The sequence below is a fragment of the Glossina fuscipes genome, unplaced genomic scaffold, assembly GCF_014805625.2.
Source record: "Glossina fuscipes isolate IAEA_lab_2018 unplaced genomic scaffold, Yale_Gfus_2 1, whole genome shotgun sequence".
NCBI classification, from domain to species: domain Eukaryota; kingdom Metazoa; phylum Arthropoda; class Insecta; order Diptera; family Glossinidae; genus Glossina; species Glossina fuscipes.
In genome coordinates, this window is record NW_023998415.1 from 34,897,246 (window position 1) to 34,918,016 (window position 20,771).

A 20,771-nucleotide genomic window follows, 5' to 3' on the forward strand; every position below is an offset into this window, starting at 1 on the left:
TATATATATATATATATATATATATATATATATATATATATATATATATTTATTTCATGTATTCTTATATAAGTAAGTATAAGTATGTATTAGTTAAAGTGCATGCACACGCACACACTCACATAATATAGTAGACAGATTATGTGTCACTCTTCTCCTTTTAGAAAATAAACAGAAAATATGATACTTGACTTAAAAAGTGTACTCATGTGTCTTAGACAACAACAAAGTTAAGTAATTCGTATAAACACACGCATACGAGATAATATCTTTCGTAAGTGTATTCTGAAAATTATTGTAAATTGTTTTTGCAATAACTTCAAAGCAAAAGTATATTACATAATGTATGTGTTTGCGTAAATTACTAAAAACAATAAAATACTTATTATTATAATACTAAATACAGTATATATAAATAAATAATATGCATATAAGTAAAAAAGCTATATATGCCTTAAGCTATATTTCTTTAATGTGCTCATAATGTCACACAAATGTACGGAAGACTTCTATTGTAATGTCTCGTATTGTATTATTATATAATGGGCAACTCATGCTGCTTTCTAAACAGATCTATTGTTCTCGCTATTACCCCTAAACGTCCAGCTTTAAGATTCTAATGAATCCCTCTACCTTCTTACCTTATTAAAGTTTTTACAAAAATCTGGCAACTAATTCGGCCATGGATGGCCATGCATTCGTATCCTGTACGTTGGTTTACTTTGCGGTAGTTGCGGTCCCCGTAGAAGCTAGTTAGGAGACGGATATCGCTAATTTGCGGTTCCAAAACCTTATATGCTATTCCGGACGATTTAACAAATCCTTTAGTTTGCCGTTCATCTGCACTGTGCCTCCAATGACTTGCTGATTTTCTTTGCAACATTAAACGCTTAAAGCATATTTTTAATTGTAGGCGTGTCAGTGAATCGATCGAAAATTATTTGCAAAGAATTTTAAAACAGTCCTAGGAGATAAATATATGACTTCAATACCTGTTAGGTTTATTTTTATCCGTAAAGTCATTCACTTATTTCTTCCTATTCTCGCACGACAGTCCTAAATCCGTTTTGGCGTAAGTTGAAATTGTACCTTGTTTGCTTTTTTTTATCCGTGTGTAAGGGCTAAATACGTCCGTCTATAAGTCTCATTTGAATTGTTTCGACCATCCGCTGTGTAATAAGAGAGAATGGTCTGACAAATGGACCGACAGACTAACAAATCAATGAAAGAACTTTTTTTTCATGTCAGCAGATGGACTCCTATCTCTTGTGTAATAGGGTGATTATCAAAAAGAAATGAGAAAAAAAAGAAAGAGATATGGAGGTGACGGGGTCAAACTAGTGCATTTCTGTCGGATCGGTTAGTGTGATGCCTTCCTACCGCCTGCACTTGGTAGTCACAATGCTTGCCAACTTCGCTATTCATAAAGATTAAATTGACGTGCGGGTCGATTGGCATCGGATCAGGCATTCATTCTACGTTAGTGAGCATAGCTATGATGGAAACAAAAGGAAAGAATGATATGCATTTTAGAGCAAATCTATGGCAAAAATATGGGCTGTTTGTACTTTTGCATTGCCAAGATCTTGCATAATGCTAATGGGTCAATCAGTATCAATATATTGATTTTCATGCTTTTTACGAATTCTGTTTCTATATCTTATTTATTGTGGAGTTGTTCATGCCGACACTATCCACTCTATGTTTGAAATTCGATACGAAAATTCAAGGGAAAATCTTAAGTTTTTTTATCTTATTGTACTCGAAGAGTAAAAAGTCTTAGAAAAGTGGACAGATGAGAACATGAATATATTAAAATGGATATATATTATAATTTCCCGCTAATTAAATAGATTTATTTAAAATTTATTAAGCTTGCAATAAGCATTTCTGCTTTGTAAGAGTAATGGCAAAATTTAATAAACTCCTTGTCTTTTGTTGGTGGGCATAAAAAGGAAGAGATAATTATTTGTAGTCGGCAAAGTGCATGAGGAGAAATTCATTTCTTTTTAAGGTTAATAACGTTCATGTAATGAAAATTATGAAAATTTAATGGATGTCATTTTTAACATGAACACCACGTCACTGCTATGGTTGTTATTGTAACCATCATAATCATAATCGTCGTCATTATCTATAGAACAACAAGAACAACAACGACGCTGCACCACATCTCAACACATTGGCAATTGCCAACGGCAATTTCAGAAGCACATAATTGAAAATATAGTGAATAGGGAACAACCCAGGAAACATGAAACATTATATCATAGAGAAGCTAACACTTGCGTGTTTCTCGCTGAATAGAGAGGGAGAAAGGAAGAGAGATAGAGAAAAAGAACAAGGATAAGAGAAAAAGAGAAAACAACACGATTCATTTCATATTTTCTTATTTTTTTTTTTTTTTTTATTTTTTTTTTTTTTTTTGTTTCATTTTATTTTATGTTTTCATCGCCAAGTATATTAAGAGGAAAATTATCCAATTCGATGAAATGATAAATTGATCGGGGCTGAAGTAAGTGTAAGGTTAAACTGAAAGAAAACCAACAACAATCTCGTGTTAAATAACAAAAACTATTTTCCATGTTGTCGATGCGCTATTATGGCAAATTGTGAATTACTAAACCAACAACTAATAACAGAAAAAAGTAACCTCCGGCAATATGGACGCTAAATAAGATTTTGTTTTATCACACACACGTCATCCTCTTCGTATATCGGTACTTATGTATGTCATCGCTTTTACAAGCGAATTATTTTTTCACTCATTTCATATGCATAACTTATGCTAATATTGTTTACTGCTAATAATCAAATATGAACATGATGCAGGTAACACACGCTCTGTTTATGAAATAATGTAAAAAGTCTCTTAAGTTTATTTTATTTAACTTTATATTATTTTAACTATTGTTTTGTAAAAACTTTATTATTATTTCTTCTTAAATTTTCTTCTTTTTTTTTTTTTTTTTTTTTTTTTTAATTTTCAATTTTATTTTTCAGACATTTTAAACAACGAACAAAACGATATGTTATTGCAATTTTATAATGATGATTCCTATGTGATCAGCAATGACCGCATATACCAGTCTGGTGATGATGAGTTTGCTGGCATGTTCGGTCCCTTACAAACTGTGGCTGGTGGGTGAATGAATGCAATCAATAATCAATATTAACCTTAACACTAATATTTAATTAATACTTATTTATGACTGAATTACGTTTTCTTTAAGATTTCACATCATTAACAATAATAATAATTTCGTAAAAGCAAAAATTAATTTGCTACAACATCTCGGTCGATAGCAAAGTAAAAAAAAAAAAACAAACTTCTTCTCTGATTTTTCCCTTTTCTATCTATCGATCCATGATACGTTTTACTACCTTATCCCAATTATTGTGCATTCGACAATCCAAACAACAATAAAACAACAGAATTGCAAAACAGAAAACAAAACTCGTATGCATAAAGTCTTTATAGGCAACGCATACTTCATTTATGAAATATTACACTCTCTGCAGATCGGTGAACTATCCAAACAAAATTCCGTTAGACATCGCATTATTCTTTCGAGAACACCTACCTAAGCTCTTTTCAATATGTACACTGCTCTTAAGAAAAATTATGTAATAACTGGCAAGAAATGATTCTCATAACAGTTAACGCATTGTAAATAAAAGATTATACTCTTGCAATCTAACCATCTGCTATGAATTATGTTAAACCAAATAAAGATGGCTGACTGCAAAATTTGGCCGACAAAATGCTGTTGTTTGCAAGTAATACAAATTTTGGTAATCTAATAAAACCAATCGTCGAGATCGAAAAAGCCCGCATTAAGCAGCCAAGCCAAGTAGCCAAGTATTACGACTTCCTTTTGTGGTCGATCCCGACCCACATTATGAGAGAACTTAACCAACAATTTAAAAGAAACAGAGTCCTTGCAAAGGATGTCCGCCCTTTATCGAGACTCTTGTACAAATTGCGAGAACGGGAGATTCTCAGAAACAATCTTACCATCATTTTTTTTATCATCACCCATCACCAAAGAATGAAAGTAATATTCATTTTGTCAAAACGTTTGCCACGCCTACAATGTAGTGCATATATTCTTAATCTGCAGCAAATTGTGAATCAATTTAAGCGTGCCAATCTATCCATCTATCCATCTATCCATCTATCCATCTGTCCGCCTGCCCATCTGTTCGTCCGCCCATCTGTCCGTCTGTCTATCTGTCCGTCTGTCTATCTGTCCGTCTATCCATCTGTCCGTCTGCCCATCTGTCCATCTATCCATCTGTCCGTCTATCCATCTATCCATCTGTCCGCCTGCCCATCTGTTCGTCCGCCCATCTGTCCGTCTGTCTATCTGTCCGTCTATCCATCTGTCCGTCTGCCCATCTGTCCATCTATCCATCTGTCCGTCTATCCATCTGTCCGTCCATCCATCCAACTGTCTGCCCATCTATGTAATGTCTATTATAAACATTCACCTGACCGCAAAACGAAAGCTATTAAATTCAAGTTTGGTAAAAGTAGTAAGAGTTCTTGCTCTCAGGTTGTTACTGAAAATAGGCCAAATCGATCGAAGGACGCCCCTACAATATTATGTAAAGTGAGTATAAACCTCTCTTTTTCAAAACGATCAAAAATTGCATTTTCCCTCATTGCTCATAAACGACAAAAGTAAATCGACAAAAAATTAAATGTGTATTGTATGAACGACGTTGTAGTAAAAATGTGGAAAAAATTGACCACACCTATCCAATATTATAGTGTATTTTACTGTCATGACGCACAAAAGCAAGCTGCAAAAAGCCCATAAAATATGTAAAGTCTTGGCCAGCTTCAAATTCGGAATGCACTTAAGCAAGTCCGTTTGTTCGTCTATCCCTCCCTATGTCTACCCAACTGCGTAGTATTTGGGGCAAAAATTTTCCCCTTTCGCAAAAAAGAAAATACCGCTTAAAAATTTGCAAGAGAATCTAAAAATGGCTCAAGTAGGGCAAGAACACGCCTATGGTGTCAACCATTGCCCTGCTAAATTAGATCAGAAACATGCTACATAAATTTCCACAGAATTATTATACAAAACGGTAATGTGTATAAAATATTCGGTCCCAACTGAATGCAGATTTTTTTATTGTTTTTTTTTTTTTGTCGTGGTCCTATTAGCATTGTTATCTTATCTTCTAATAATTCCTTAGTAACCTTTTTTAAAAGCGATAATTTTCAAACAATCAATTATCTTATTTCTGTAGAATAAATTCGGGAACTTATGTATGTGTATATGGAGGTGTACATAAAACGAGTCTTCAATCTGTCACACTTGCTGTAAAAAAACTTACCAAAAATAGCTATTCATTATATATCTTTATTTAATCGGGTCACTATCATGCCAACTGCAATTTATATACCATTAATATCGAAAATAAACTTGATATTTATCAGTCGTTTTTGCCAATATTTTAAAAATCGCTTGGGAAAAAAATCGACATTAAAATGCACTACACAGGAATGGTTTTCATTTTAAGGCTTCCGCCGTTAGTTTATATTATTGAAATTTGTTTATTTCATTAAATTTATATATTTTAATTCGCCGTGCTTTGTTTTTATTACGATTATTTTGTTTTGTCAACGTTGACCATAAACACAGGCATTCATATGCAAATGGTTCTCGCATAATGCATACGCATCACATAGTGAAGGGAGAAAGTCAAAACTGAAGCATGAACATTAGTTTTTGTTTTTTTTTTTTTTTTTATTTATTTCTTTATTTATATATTTATTTATTTATTTATTTATTTTTTTTTTTTTTTTTTGGTTTCTCTTGATACCAAAAATGCATATAACATCGAATATATCATTAGTACCGTTGCACATGTGGAAGTGAATGTCAATGCACTAACAACATTAGAGCCTTAAAATATGGCTGTTAGTAATGCGATTTTAATGACTTGCTTTTTATTGCTCGCTACTCAAAGATGAAATCGTACTAAAGTACTTAGTCTATTTACAATACGCAGGCATACGCTTTAAATAATCTATATATGGCAGATATATCAGCAGGGACTGAAAAATTATTGCCATGAAACCGCAAAATATAAGTGTTGGCAAAAAGTGTTAATAGTAGATCCCGAAAAACTCTTTGATCTTTGGACGCTTGATGAAGTGCTCTTCTTGGCATTATTTTTATGGGGTAGGCCGTAGTAAATTTTTCAAGGAATATTTTTTTTTCTTCTTCAGCTTAAATATGAATGAGAGGAAAAGATCATTTTGGAAGTGAGAACAGAGTTTTAAACGGTCAAAAAATTTGGCATTTTAAACAGTAGACGGGCGACTTTCTCGAAACAAGATTTTGTAGTAAAAAACGTAGGATTTTTTCACTATGTTTATTTAAACATATTTCATAAATCAAGAAGTGACATTTTCCAAAAACCCCTTTAAACGATTTTTTTTCTCCTTTTTTTAATTAAAATCTGGATCAGTTATGCAGCTTGCCATAGAGCTACAACGAGTGAAAGATGTCTCTAGAGAATGGCTGCAATGTTGCTATTTTCAAACAATTTACAAAAATAATTTTTTTTTTTTTGTTTTTTTTGCTGACATTATGCTTAAAGCTATGTTTAATCGTACCCCCAAACATTATTGTTCGGCTACTTTGCCTTCCATCTAAAAAAGAAATTCGCTAAAAGCCTCCCTTAGGCGATGCATATGGAAAAATCGTCTTAAGCCGATTACAGTTTTTTATCCCGATACTATTGTTAATCTTTTACGCTTGTTTTCAAAAAAAAAAAAAAAATACTTTGTCTTCTTATTTTGTTTTTCCATCATCATGCTTAATTACCAGCAAAAAGCAGAAGCTTTTAGTTTTTCTCTTTGATTATATGCAAATAAGTGCAAATATAAAATTTAAAAGCAAAAAAGAAATTCAAACAATTTATTTAAATTGTTTTTTTTGTTTAATTTTATTTGCAAAAAAAAAAAAAAAAATAGTTGCTCACTTAACAAAAACCTGTAAAATCGTGTAATACAGTTGATAATCTTAGTTGCTAATGTTGAACATTTTCTAATCTTTTTCTTTCTTTAATTTAAAAAACAATTCAACCAATTAAGGGAACTGATGTTAATTAGAATTAAATGAAACCACAATAGTCAAACACGCTACACGCTACATTCTCCTACATTTGTTCGCATAACGACCTCGCAAAATGAGGCGTTACATTGGCAGTAGTCGAATAAGTGGCCTCCTCAATAGCGTTCCTCCTTGGCACACGTCACAAGTTACTCTAGACAATGCATACATCCGTACAAAATTTAATCTGGCCTTGCATCATAAGTCCAGTAGAGTATAATAATTCATGGGTAAAATAAGGATAATAAGGCCAAGTCACGCTTTATATCTTATTAAAATATTTTGTATTTAAAATAATCGTTCTCTATGTATACATATATCATCTATGTGTGTCAGATCAATATTTTCTATAATTTGGAAAAAATTGAGAAACCTTAGTTTATCGTGAACATTTAAATTTTGTTTGACAGATAATAAAAGGGCTGTAAGTAAATTACCTCAATCTCTAAACACCAAACCAGATATATATCTAACATCAAGCGATTCTATTACAAATTGTAAAATTTATACATGACAAGTGCAAAAATATTGTTTCAAAAAACATTAGCTTCTTCTTATTTCCGATCGGTATTTCCGATGAGAAAGCGAATAAGTGCAAAAATTGTGTTAAGAAAAAAATTCATAGCATCCTTTTATTTATCTAAATTTAAACATATTTTACTCGTACTTTAATGCATGTTGAAATCATTCAGAGAGTTCTCCAGAGAGCGAAACAATTGATCCGACAGTGCAAGGTCCGTCTGGGCTATATTCTGTGAAAACATTTCTACCAAAATTTCTCAATTTTGTTTGGACTGAAATATATATAAGAAAATAAGTGCATAATTAAACAGATTCACTTTTATTAAAGCGCCCATCGAAGGAAAGAGGGAATATTCATTTCCCATACCCATCAAGATTGCAGAATCCAAAATTAAGCTTTAGAGATCGAATAAAGTATCCGTATTCTTGATCAGCGTCAAATGCTGCATCGATCTACTCATGTCTGCCCGTCGGTGTGTCTTTGTGGATAGGTGTCGTTGACACAAAAACTAAGAAGCAGAACTTAAGACTTCAAAGTCGGCAAAAAACAATTGAAAATTCTTGCATGCAGTTTGGCATTGAATTAAATCGGTCAAAGGACACACCCACAGTAAATCGTAAACTTAAAGCATCTCTGTTCCTTTAGGCTAAAATTTAAAAGGTTTTGCTCTTCAATTTTTTATGTATGACCCTAACCAACTATTCACGTTCGAAAATGGAAAGAAACCGCATCTACATCTACAGTTACATCGAAAATTTTTTCTTTTTTTTTTTTTGCCTTCTTATTATCAGTTCTTTGCAAAAAGACTTCTATGCGCCAATGTATCCTTTTAATGAAAAACAATTTTTTCTTTCATTTAAACTTTTGCAAACGGTTGATGATAGAAGATTTGAGTGTAACCTTCTTGTTATATTATTTTATCAATTTGAAGATAATTAATTGACAAAATTTGCTCCAAGTTTTAAATACTCTTCACGTTAGAGCTGAATAAGCAGAAATACCGCGCACTTTAAAATCGATTTTTCCGTTTGGTTTATCCAAAGTCAAAATGTTGAAGGCGTTGATTAAAATATGTCAATGTGTATAATTTCGTATGTGTGGCAGAATGCTGCGACTGTTCAATGCTATGCAATTTTTCTTTACCGTAAGCATTTCAAGCAAAGGCAAGCAGGAAAAGTAAATTTTGTTGTGAACAACGAGTAAGGCGCATACATATGCAGGCATCGGTTGTTATCAGGAACATTTCTCAGCGATTGGCTGGTTGGCATTCAGATCGTTTCGTATACAAAGCGTTGGGTATCGCCATCAACATTGAAACGATTTCACGTATAATTTTTTACGGCTTGTTTTATCATAGCACATCCATTTTTCATCGATGACTTTCAATAGCACTATTTTCGAATTAAACAGGAAAAGTAGTGCGCTCTGTAAATTATTTTTTTTTTTAGCAAAGCAAAAAGTCTAAGTAGTTTGACATTAAATGTCACACATTTCAACAAAACAAAATCAACTGCACTGACGTTTGAAAATAATTTAAAATTAATTCCTTGATTTTATTAATGACATGGAACATTTTCATCTCTCGGTATTGGATGAAAAAATAAATACCTTGCAAATCATAATCAAATTAAAAACTAATCATAAAATCTCTATAAATGTTAAAATCTGGTGACAATGCATGCAGCTTCGTAAGTATATCCTGCTGAATAATATAACTTGGAACAATAGTACAAATACATTAACATCTATATATATATATATATATATATATATATATATATATATATATATGATATATAGGTATATTATATTCAACGAATCAATAATAGCGAGCTGCTCGATAACAAGCGTATATTTTCAAAATGAAAATTTTTGCATCTATTTTAATTTTAATTATAGTGCCAACAGCAACCATATTGGGCGGACCTGATTTATATGTCGACAAGGGAAGCACAATCAATCTAACGTGCGTAATAAAATTCAGTCCAGAACAACCGACCCACATATTTTGGTATCATCAAGATAAGGTAAACACCCAGTAAATAAATGATTAAACAAAAATTTTTATTCATAAAAAAAAAAAAAAAAACACACGGAAATAACCTAAAAGGCTTACATGTATGTGTATATATATATATATATATATATATTGACATGTCATAGCAATAATAGTAAAACTAAATAATTGCATACAGCAAAAAAAAAAGACTTGACAAGCAAAGCCTGCAAATAAAAGGATTATAATATCCAATGTCGACAATAAAACTATCACTCGCCGCAACACGAGCCTTAAGTTTGTTGCGAACCTATTTCATATACCGACCATCAAAAATATATATTTTATATGTAAATTTAATTTCTGAGGCTGGTTTAAAATACAAAGTCAATTCGCATGACATGGCGTATGAGTTACATGTAAATAATATATTGTAAGCTTTAAAATCATAAATTTCCTGCTATTGGTCACTTCTTTTACGCGATATTTCGAAAGGATCGCGCAAAAGAGGGGAACTGCGCAGAAAATTCCTTCAAGATTTTAAGGAATGATATAAAAATTTTGGGAGTTTTACAAACGCTCGTTTTCAAGACTCAAAAAGCAGTAACGAAAGAAAGACTTGGCCTGTTCGGATTTTTCTACCCGTTTTGTTGTTTTAGAAATGTTATGCCTTCGCCTAATTTCCGTCATGGCTGTTTGCCGTCCGATACCAAAAACTAACTTTCATTACAATATAAGTGTTAGGGCCTAAGCGCTTTAGATTTATTTATAAAACTATTATATTAGCTAAACGATGCCTATATAATACTAAAAATTAAATCCTGTCATACTATGGAAGCGCTTTAAAATTATCGTCCTAGTCCATCGCGTTCGGTTAGCAAGCGAAAATAGGATTACTCGAGGATAATTCAAAGCGTTTTATAAATAAGGCTGGAAAAATAATTCGATCCCATCCACCTTCCATGGAGAGGCAAAATATTTTAGTATATCAAGTATTTCATGATAATGTTTCAAGACTAGCTAGTGACCTGTAAGTTTGGCATTAAAATGTATGCATAAACATGATTCGGATAGAGGGATAAAAATACTGAAATCGTAAGTTTTCTTTGGTGATGTATACACCTGCACAAACTTAATATGCCCGCACGGCAAGTAGTGTGGAATGTAAATAAGGAACTAAGACAATCGCGGAAAAAACCACACATTTCAACCTATTCTCTATGATTTACTTGCGTAGCAGACATCCCCGTCAAATATACCTGCGGTATTTATAAGATTCCTCTAGGGGTTTAGAATGGACATATGCTAACAAACTTTTATTTAAGCCGGTAAGTCATATTTTTTCGCGACAATAAATTTTCCCCGACTTTTTCACTTAAAATATCATGGAAATAAGATTAGTTGACGATTCCACTCGCCAGAGTATATTCACTATGTTCGATGAATAACAAGATTTAGGATTTCTTTATTTAATTACGACCCATATACTTATTGATCTTCATACTCATCATAGTTTCTTTGAATTTCGTGAACTAAATTCGTTTATATTGTCATCACCACGAGAAACCTCCTCATACTACGTAAGTAAAATTTAGTTTCGAATCGTTGAAGTTTATCAATGAAAACTAGCAGCAAACAAATGCGAAACAATTTTTTTTTTATTGCCTATAGGAGTATAAAGGGCATATTAATTCTGTCAAAACATTTGCAATGCGGAAAACGCAACATATATATATTCTTGATCGGCAGCAAATTCTGATTTCGTCTGTCCATCTGTCCATATGCGTGATGTCTATTGTAAAGACTATTTTGGCCGCATAAATGAAGGCATCAATTATGCGGCAGAGACGTCGGTAGTTCTCGCACGCAAGTCAGTATTGAAACTGGACCAAAACGATTGAAAGACAATTCTACACCGGTACCCCACGTATATCTCACAGAAACTGCAAAATCTCCAAAAACTGAATGATGTCTATACATATTCTTGGCCAGTTTTAAATTCGGAATGCCGGACTTAAGCAGGTTCACCTGTTCGTCTCTCAATCTTTCCATCCATACGCATCTACGTCGTATTTGTGGCATACAATCTCCCTTTCGCAAAAAAGAAGATATCGCCTACAAATTTATAAAAGAATTTGAACATGACCTAAACAGATCAAAGGGTACGCCTTAAACTCAGCCCCACAAGGTTATGCAAATGCAAAAATTGCGAATACATTTGCTTTCCGTGATTTTTGGTTGTTACTCATACAACACGTATAACATATACAGTTCAGCTTTTATTCTGAAAGTAGAAAAAATCAGCCGCGCCCACGCAATATTATAGTCTATAAAAATTGACTTTTTTCCTTTTTAGGATGATGGTGATGGGTAAAAAAGTTCGATCACAATTGAATGCAATTTTTTTAATTGTTTTAATTTTAAACATATTAATGAACCAATGTGAACCATCCTTGCGTAGGACTTTTAGAGACATATATCAAATAGGTTAGCTATTAAGATTTGTTTGATACGTACATGAAAGAATTACTTCTCTGATGTAAGCGATAAGATTTCTAATACAAGATAAAAGACATACGAACGGACGGACGTATATGGTTAAATCGATTTAAAATGGTGACCCGGATCAAGGATATACATATCTTTTTCGATACCTTTAGAGGTAATTTCTACATTTCACGAATAAAACGAATAAAATTAATTATCCATATTACCTTTTAGTGGTCTATCAAGAGGTTAAAACAATGACCAAACACAAGTAAGAACACTTTGGCTTAAGAAAATTAAGGAAAAGGTTTTCACTCTTCGGATCTCTTCGACACGTATTGCACTGAGAGAAAATTAGATCATGGCATTATTAAAATTAATATTCTCTAATCGACAACGGCAAACCGTTCAAAAAACATCTGTCCGTCCAATCTGCGTATATCAAAAAAAGACGATACTATTTCTATCATCTTTCGTCGAAAATCATCAAACAAAAAGTACTTTAGCATATTATGGAAATGGAAAGATTCACAAAGGATAAGATGCAGCCATGTAAACAGCCTTAGAAGGACTGAGGTTTTATTGGGTAATAAAGCCTTATGCACAACTAGTATACAGAATACTAGTTTGACAAATAAATTTCTTGTGGCAGATGTGAACTCAAACTGGGACGATTTTTTGAACTCGTCTTTATGAACGGACGCGAATCATTTACAATTTTGAAAAATCGACGACAAAATTTGCGTGAAGAAGGCGTAATTAGGCGAAATGATGTAAAGTATTTGGAAGTCGACCTTGGCCAGTTAAAATATTTCAACTTGTTTTATATTCAAATTGCTGTCTAAGAAATAAACAAATCAATTTGTTTTAGAATAATTTTCAAATAGTTTATACACAATGGAATCAAAATGCAAATATGCATGTACATATTTATGCAGCTTGCTTTGTACTTGTCCGCCCGTGGTTCTTAAAAATTGTTATTTCCGCGTCGAGTTTTTCATGTTTGCAGTCGAAAAGTTTAGAACAACATCGGAAATGCTTTTTATTTCCTTATAACCAACAAAATGTGACTCTGGTATACTAATTTTTTAATCCGTTCGTAACGGTTTAAGATACGCATTACTAAAAATGTTCGCTTACAAAACTTAAAGTAAATGTCAAAAGATAGACTTTCTTATTAAAGACGTCAACAAATTTTTATCACTTGTTTTTTTTCTCTTGTACTTACCCTTATACTAAGAAGAGTATGTGTGTTTTTCATTTACAAAACTCAGAAATACGTATCACACATCTTATCTTAAATAGAGTAAATTCGCGCGAGTTTGTATATAATAACTAACTCGAGTTCAGTCTTCACCCTGTCTATCCTTGAAACACTAAAAATCCCGACTAAAAACTAAACCTTACCGTAACAATTGGCTTTTTAGGTAACGATCGCATACATGAGATAAGCGGATTTGGACAGACGCGGCAAATCATTGCCTCATTGAATTTCGAATTTAAAGTGCATTACAAGTGCATAGCCAGGTTTAGGGATGACACAAAGAGATTCAAGGTGAACACTCGCAATTGGCACAAAAATCACTATTACTTCTCAGAGATATCATAAATATTATTCAATCGAAGCGATTGACACGCCCATAACTAAAAAGTTATTTTACAAGTTTTGTACATTTTCCCTAATGCGTTGAGTACTAAAGTTTCGTCTCATAGCGAACATAAATTTCTTACTTGTTTTCATTCTTTTTTTATTTTCTCATTTTTTTTTTTTTTTGTTTTTTTTTAAAACATTTGTTTGCCTTGAATTAGACAAGTTTTGATTATTTTCCTGCCAACCTCAACAATTTGTCTTCACATCTAAAAGCTTCTCAACCGAATAAGATGAAACGTTACAAACAGAAATAAAAAAGAAACGGAAGAAGAATTTTTATTTTTATGTTTTTTTTTTTTTTTTTTTTTTCAAAAACATTCTACGCATACCTACATTATATATATATAATACGTACATATACATACATATATATTTACACTACTAAGCAAAACTATATATATATATGAGCACACACACATACAAGCTACCGCCCTTAATTATAAAGAAAGTCACAAAGGCTGAGAAACGAAAGAGAAAATTAATATAGCGCACCTCTAGCGAGCACGCTTTTAAGCGAACAAAGTGCAAAGAAAAAAAAAAAATTATCCTCAAACATGCGATTCAAAAAAGAAAAAAAAAAAAAAAATGAAAACGAAAACGAAAGGTGTGTGCTTTATACAGTACATGTATAATTTTAGCGTATTAACTGAACGGAAACCGGTATTCAGCACATTGTTATAAATTCGATAATTACATGTTGTGTGTTGTGGAGAGGGGCAGATGGGGAGAGGAAGAGAAAGGGTGGGGGGGGGGGGGGGGGGCGCGGCGATGTTCATGTTATATTCTTCTTTAAACCGCAAACATTTAATTTGTAATTAAAAGCTTAATATAATACTTTGTTCTTAACGCATCACGTAAAGAATATTTTTAGTTATTTTGTTTAAAATTTATTTAAATGGAATAAGGGAAAAAAAGCAAAATACAAACGTCATTTATGCAATTCTTGCTCTCTTTCATTCTTCTTTATACGCTTCGGCAGGTTTTAAGCGAGGAGAACTCAGGTGGTCGTCTTAAATTTAAAACCATCAAATCGGAGGAAACCAAATCGATTTTGCTTATTGATGATGCTGATCTGTTAGATTCTGGAAAATTTTCATGTTATCCATCCAATACTGAGATAGCGAGTGTACGTGTTCATGTATTGCAAGGTAAGTGCACACAAAAGCATACATAATGAAGCGGATTTTGCAGAGCCATGAATGAATGAATGAATGCACTGACAGATAAGTAAGCATAGCGAAGTAAGCGAATAGTTCACGTCACGGCTACTAGCATAGTGTAGATAATGTACGTAATGTACATGAACATATATTTGCACAAACACATATATATATATATATATATATATGTGTGTTTGTATATGTATTCGTCCAACTATATATCATATACCTAACATATATATATATATATATATATATATATATATATATATAGGTTGTATATATATATATATATAAGTTGTGCTTAGATTCAGCCAACAGAGATAGACACAAACTTCATGTGCGTACACACATAATGCAAGAAATAAAAAGATATTACGTAATATAAATTTGCTTTTAAGAGGCTTTTGTTAATATTAAAGTGCGCTATAATGCAGATTTTAATCAGCTGCAACTGAGTGCCTGCTGTTGTTGAATCCACCTTCATGGAAATTGCTTTTCAAATATCAGAAGATAAACATAAAACGATGTTAATAGCGATCAGCTATAAGTTTTTCAAGTACGTTTATATAATGTACACAAATAAGTTACCGTAAAAAGTCACGCGTTACACGCGAACAGCTTTTGCATAACACACGAGCATTAGCTAAAACATACCCAGATAGTAGAAAATTTATTATCATTTATTGCAAGCTTTCCCTTCGAGATATGCATCCGCTCCTGTGGACTTTTACTATATGACGTATATGCTGATATGTAAACATAAATTAAAATTTAATAAATTGAAATAAAGTTTTCACGTAATTTAAAATTGTATCGCGCTTTAATAATCAACATCATGCCGCATCTAAATCTATCTATCTTGGAGTGTATATATGTATATATATATATATATATATATTTTAAATGTATTATTGCATATATATGAACATTTCGTTTGTATGTCAATAATCTTCAATATTGTTTTTTTTTTTTTTTTTTTTTTTTTTTTTTATTGTTATTATTATTATAACAATTGTTGTTGTGATTTAAATGAACCGGATGGGATTATATAACCGCTGAAAATAAACAAAGAGTTAACAAGAGCACTTGTTTACCGCAAAATTTAAATTGAATGACTATTGATATAAATTACAAATAATTAAAACAGAATAGCTTCTCTTTAATATTTACTTTAAAGCAATCAATTTGAACTGCGAAAATAATACCTTTTTATAATTTTTTTTTTTTTTTTTTTTTTTGTTTCCTTTAATTGAACTCTCATTAAAGCCCTTAACAATATGAACCGTATAGAAGGTGTAAAATACGTAACTAATATTCACAAAAAAGATATTCTCGAGTTATCAAAACGTAAGAATTTCCGTGAACTACAAAATTGTATACGTGAGCTATGGAACTTTAAATGTATCAGAACTTGAAATTTTTGGATAAGCGTTCTTAGAAAAACGCGAATTAAACTTTTGCAGGCAAATTCTCTTCGGCATTCATTAGTTTTGATAATTAGTATAAATTAAGATCAGGATTAGTGTACTAAGACAACACTAAGAAAATTTTTAATAAACATTTCTTTTGCAATAGTATATCGAGACCTGTATTAGCTTATAGCAAGTCATTATTAAAAATTTTTGAAAATTTCGATTTTTTTTTTCTTTTTCAAAGATAGGTTTAGTATACTAAGCGCCGGGCGCGTTACTAAGCAAATTCAATCCATTTCGTTTGCTTAGCTTATATTATGGAACTCAACTGCTAGAAACGCAAGTATTTGTATGACGACAACTGAAGTGACAAGCTGACCGATAGAAGCGTTTCAAATTGCTTTCCACATTTATTCTGTCCTTTTTGGAAGTCTCCCAGGCGTAGTTGTACGTAATACAATCATATTGACAGACAGTGGGTATCGTTTTAACATACAAGAAGCATTTTTAGTGTTTTCTTTTTTGTTTTTTTTTTTTTTTTTGTTTTTGTTTCTGTTACTCATCATGGAAAAGTCGAGAATAATTGTAGTTAAAGCGTTCATTCTTAGAGGTTTTTCAAAACCATCACCTTTACCGTGGACGATTATTGTAGATATTTTTTTTGTGTTAACAAGTTTGCAGTCTATTCGTAGCCTGCAGTTCATTATAGGGAGCACGATGATTATGTAGCAATAATGAAATGCTTGCGTCCCTCAACACGATTATTAACAAACATTAGTTCAAACGATCGTAGTTGTTGTAATTTCTCACTTCATTAACAATGCGTTCTATTTTCGAGTACTCGTTACGCTTTTCTTTTTTTATTCCTGAAATATAAATTTTTAAAGTTATTATTGTACAAAATATATAAGAGAAATAAGAATAGCAACAACAAGAACAAATAAACTGTTTAACCGTTTTAATTTTTCTAGGAGAACGGCCCGAAGCGATGCAAACGAATGCAGCCGTTGCTGGTAAATTGCAAAGTTTAAGCCATTTTGCAGCCATTACCACAATTGTGGGAACATTTGCATTATTGCATGTGTTGGCATCGTTTGCCCGGAACTTGAACATAACAATAAAATCAACTACAGCTAAAGGCATCACTGCTATCGCTAACCGCAACAAAAGTGTCCGTTTCATCAGCCAAAGTAGCAATTGTTCAACAACAACGCAAGCTATACAGAATTTAAGGAATTATTGTACAGATTGTGTTCGCAGCACAAAGAGCTCTTCCCCGCTTTATAGGCATCCACTTAAACAACAAAGGCAGCAGCAACACCAACACCAACAGCAACAGCAACAGCAACAGCAAACAAATATGGTAGCGGTGGTGATGGTGGGCAAGATTTCCCGAAATGCTTGTCAACATTGCTGCAGCACTGCCGAACAATACTCAGCAGAAAAGCGGTGATTAAATAATTTAACAATAATGTAGAATTTGTAAGTTTTCCATAAAGGAAATGGCAGCGTAAGCAACCAACCGATAGTATGTATACATATTTATACATATATACATATATATAAATATATATATATATATATATATATATATATATATATATATACGTGCATATAAATGTTAAGACTCTCATGTTGTAAATTATTGCAATGAGATGCTGTTTCATCTCATCTTCATCAGATGTGACGTAATGTGTTGGTAAATTTGATTTTCGTTTTCTTTGCTTTTTTGTTTTTGTTTGTGTTTTACGATTTTTTCTGTTTTGGTTTTTCTTCTGTTCTCATTTCATTTCTTATACAACAACACAACTTTATAACGCAATATAAATAAAAATAAAATATAATAGAGCGAGAAGCAAGACGTAAAGTAAGGAAAGTACATTTGATAATAAAAAAAAAGAAAAAAAAAAACAGAAAAAACAAAACAGAAAAAAAAACAAATATACGAAAAGACGGTCATCATATATATGTAATTGTTGTAATCAATAACAGACGCATAGTGATGGTGGTGATCCGCTGTAAATTTATTTAAGGGATTCTATAATTAAGAAATTTATGTAGATTTTGAGAATCTTTCTCTCTCTCTCTCTCTCTCTCTCTCTCTCTCTCTCTCTCTCTCTCTTTCTTTCTTTCTTTCTTTCTTTCTTCCTTTTTTCTCCTTCTTTCGCTATCTATCTATCTATCTATCTATCTATCTGTATCTCTCTTTTTCTGTCTCATCACACATTCTGGTTAATATATTATATATATACATCCACATGTAATGACGGTCATGGATATGTATTATATGTTTATATATAGCCCATGGTATGACTTTAACATACTTGGGATATATGTTTAGTCTTTCATTCGGTATTAAAAATTTAAAAAGTAAACAAAAGAAGATATAAAATATCTCTAAAATGATTTATTATAACTATAGCAAGTAATGAAACACTAAGTAAATTAAATGAAAATAAAAAGCAAGAATATTATAGTCGGGCAACACCAACTATTACATACCCTACACCATTTCGCCTAGTACAGCTATTCCCTCGTATTGGTAATCACACACCAAAGAGTGCACATTTCTATAATTTTCATGAAAGCCCGCGTATTGAAAGGTTCGATTTTCTCTCCATATATGGATCACATGATCCAAATTCCCTACCGTTAATTTTTTTGGTTCAAACGTTACTGTGAATTAACTTTCAACATAGCGTACTCAAAATAAAGCATTCTTCGAAGAGCTTACTACTCATGAGAGATGTTATATGAAGTAGAGCCAAGAAATGGACCCATATGGTTCAAATTAGGTCCATTTAATTCTACTTTTTTTATTACTATCATGAACAAAAAAATTAAAATTAGATTTTTTGGCATGTAAGGGTTTGCGTTTCATGAAAATCTGCATATGGGATGGTATGTATAAAATAGACGCACGTGGTCCAAATTCAGTTAATCTTTGTCAATTTATAAGCCAATAATATATTGGAAATTCGACCTTTTTACCATGGTAAGGTTTAGTTTCTCTAGGAACGGTTATATGAGGGGCTCGTCAAAAAATTGCCCCGGCTGGCCCAAAGTTTTCACACCAATTTAGAATGCCGAAATAGTACTACTTAGCCATTTTTGCCAAGAAATCTTGAAAATTGCAATATTTTTCCATATAACGTCTTTACAGAATAAGCCGTTATATAGGATGTGCTTCGATAAGTGATCCAATCCAAACCATTTGCAATAGCGTTCGTCCTTAATCTAAAGTACCGTCCTTAAGCAAGTGTACCAAATTTCATTAAAATATCTCAAAAATTGCGACCTGCAGCTTGAACACAAAAATACATGGACATACATTAGACGGACAGACGGACAGACAGACAGACAGACAGACAGGCTTATATCGATTTAGAAAATGATTTTGAATCGATCGATATAACAAAAGACAGGTCTATCTTAAGCCCTTCTGCGTGTTACATTCGTTCGAATAAACTCAACATACCCTGTACCAAAAGTGGTGTAGAGTATAATAATTAAGCGAAAGGCTTTTCAAAGGACTAACCGATGATCGAGAGAGTCACAGCCAACAAAAAAGCAAAAAAAAAAAAAAACAAAAAAATCAAATAAAAAAATTACATTCGGTTCTGACCGAATCTTTTATACTTATACTTATCATCGTTATCGTCCTAAAAAAGACTAAAATAAGAGAGAAAAACTAAATTAACATATTTTGTAATAAACTAAATGTGAAAATTATACGCGTAACGCGTAAAAGACCCAAAAAGTTGAGATGTTCTCATTTTATAGCGTAGTGTAGGCGTGTCCATTTGCCAATTAATCCCATTTTCGATTTCCAATGTCTTTGCCAAATTTGAAGCGAATATCTTCAGTTTGGAGATTGTCCACTAGAGACGTTACATAAACAGACAGACAGACAGACAGACAGACAGACAGACAGATAGATAAAAGATGGGCATACTTAAATCCTCTTAGAATTCGATACTGATCAAGTATCTATATACTTTGTGGTGACTCTTCCTCCCTCACCCTTCCTCCTCTGACTATTACCAACGTTTTGACAAACTGAACTCGTCTGTCGGTGATGAATGTAAAAAATTTGAAAATAAAAAAATTGCATAAAAGCAGATGTCTAAATAATATCGTAACAATACCGCGCGCACACATACATACATACATACATACATACATACCTACATATATATTTAATAAATATATTTTCAAAGTTTAAACTTTTCTAAAAAGAAAAAAGGGGGGAAGAAAAAAACTCGCAATCCATAAAATCTATGAAAAACAATGATTTTCTTTCTTTTTAACTAAAATCTGATCATACGATTCATTTAACAGCGGTACAAATGTTTCTTCCAATGATATCAAAGTTAAGCCTTTGATTGCATTGAGTTTAAGTC

At 32.2% G+C, this 20,771-nt stretch overlaps 1 protein-coding gene across 8 annotated transcripts in view; it reads left to right on the plus strand.

Moving 5' to 3' along the window:
- Positions 1–18,305, plus strand: part of LOC119632087 — a 166,751-nt gene extending 148,446 nt beyond the window's left edge. For 7 of the 8 annotated variants that reach the window (XM_038024799.1, XM_038024800.1, XM_038024802.1 and 4 more), the window contains 4 exons: positions 3,004–3,141; positions 9,559–9,686; positions 14,773–14,941; positions 17,340–18,305. In XM_038024799.1, the coding sequence (XP_037880727.1) occupies positions 3,004–3,141; positions 9,559–9,686; positions 14,773–14,941; positions 17,340–17,821 (917 nt within the window). In that variant the 3' untranslated portion in view covers positions 17,822–18,305. The remainder of the gene's footprint in view (positions 1–3,003; positions 3,142–9,558; positions 9,687–14,772; positions 14,942–17,339) is intronic. The other variant, XM_038024806.1, reaches the window with a different exon arrangement.
- The last annotated feature ends 2,466 nt before the right edge of the window (positions 18,306–20,771 follow it).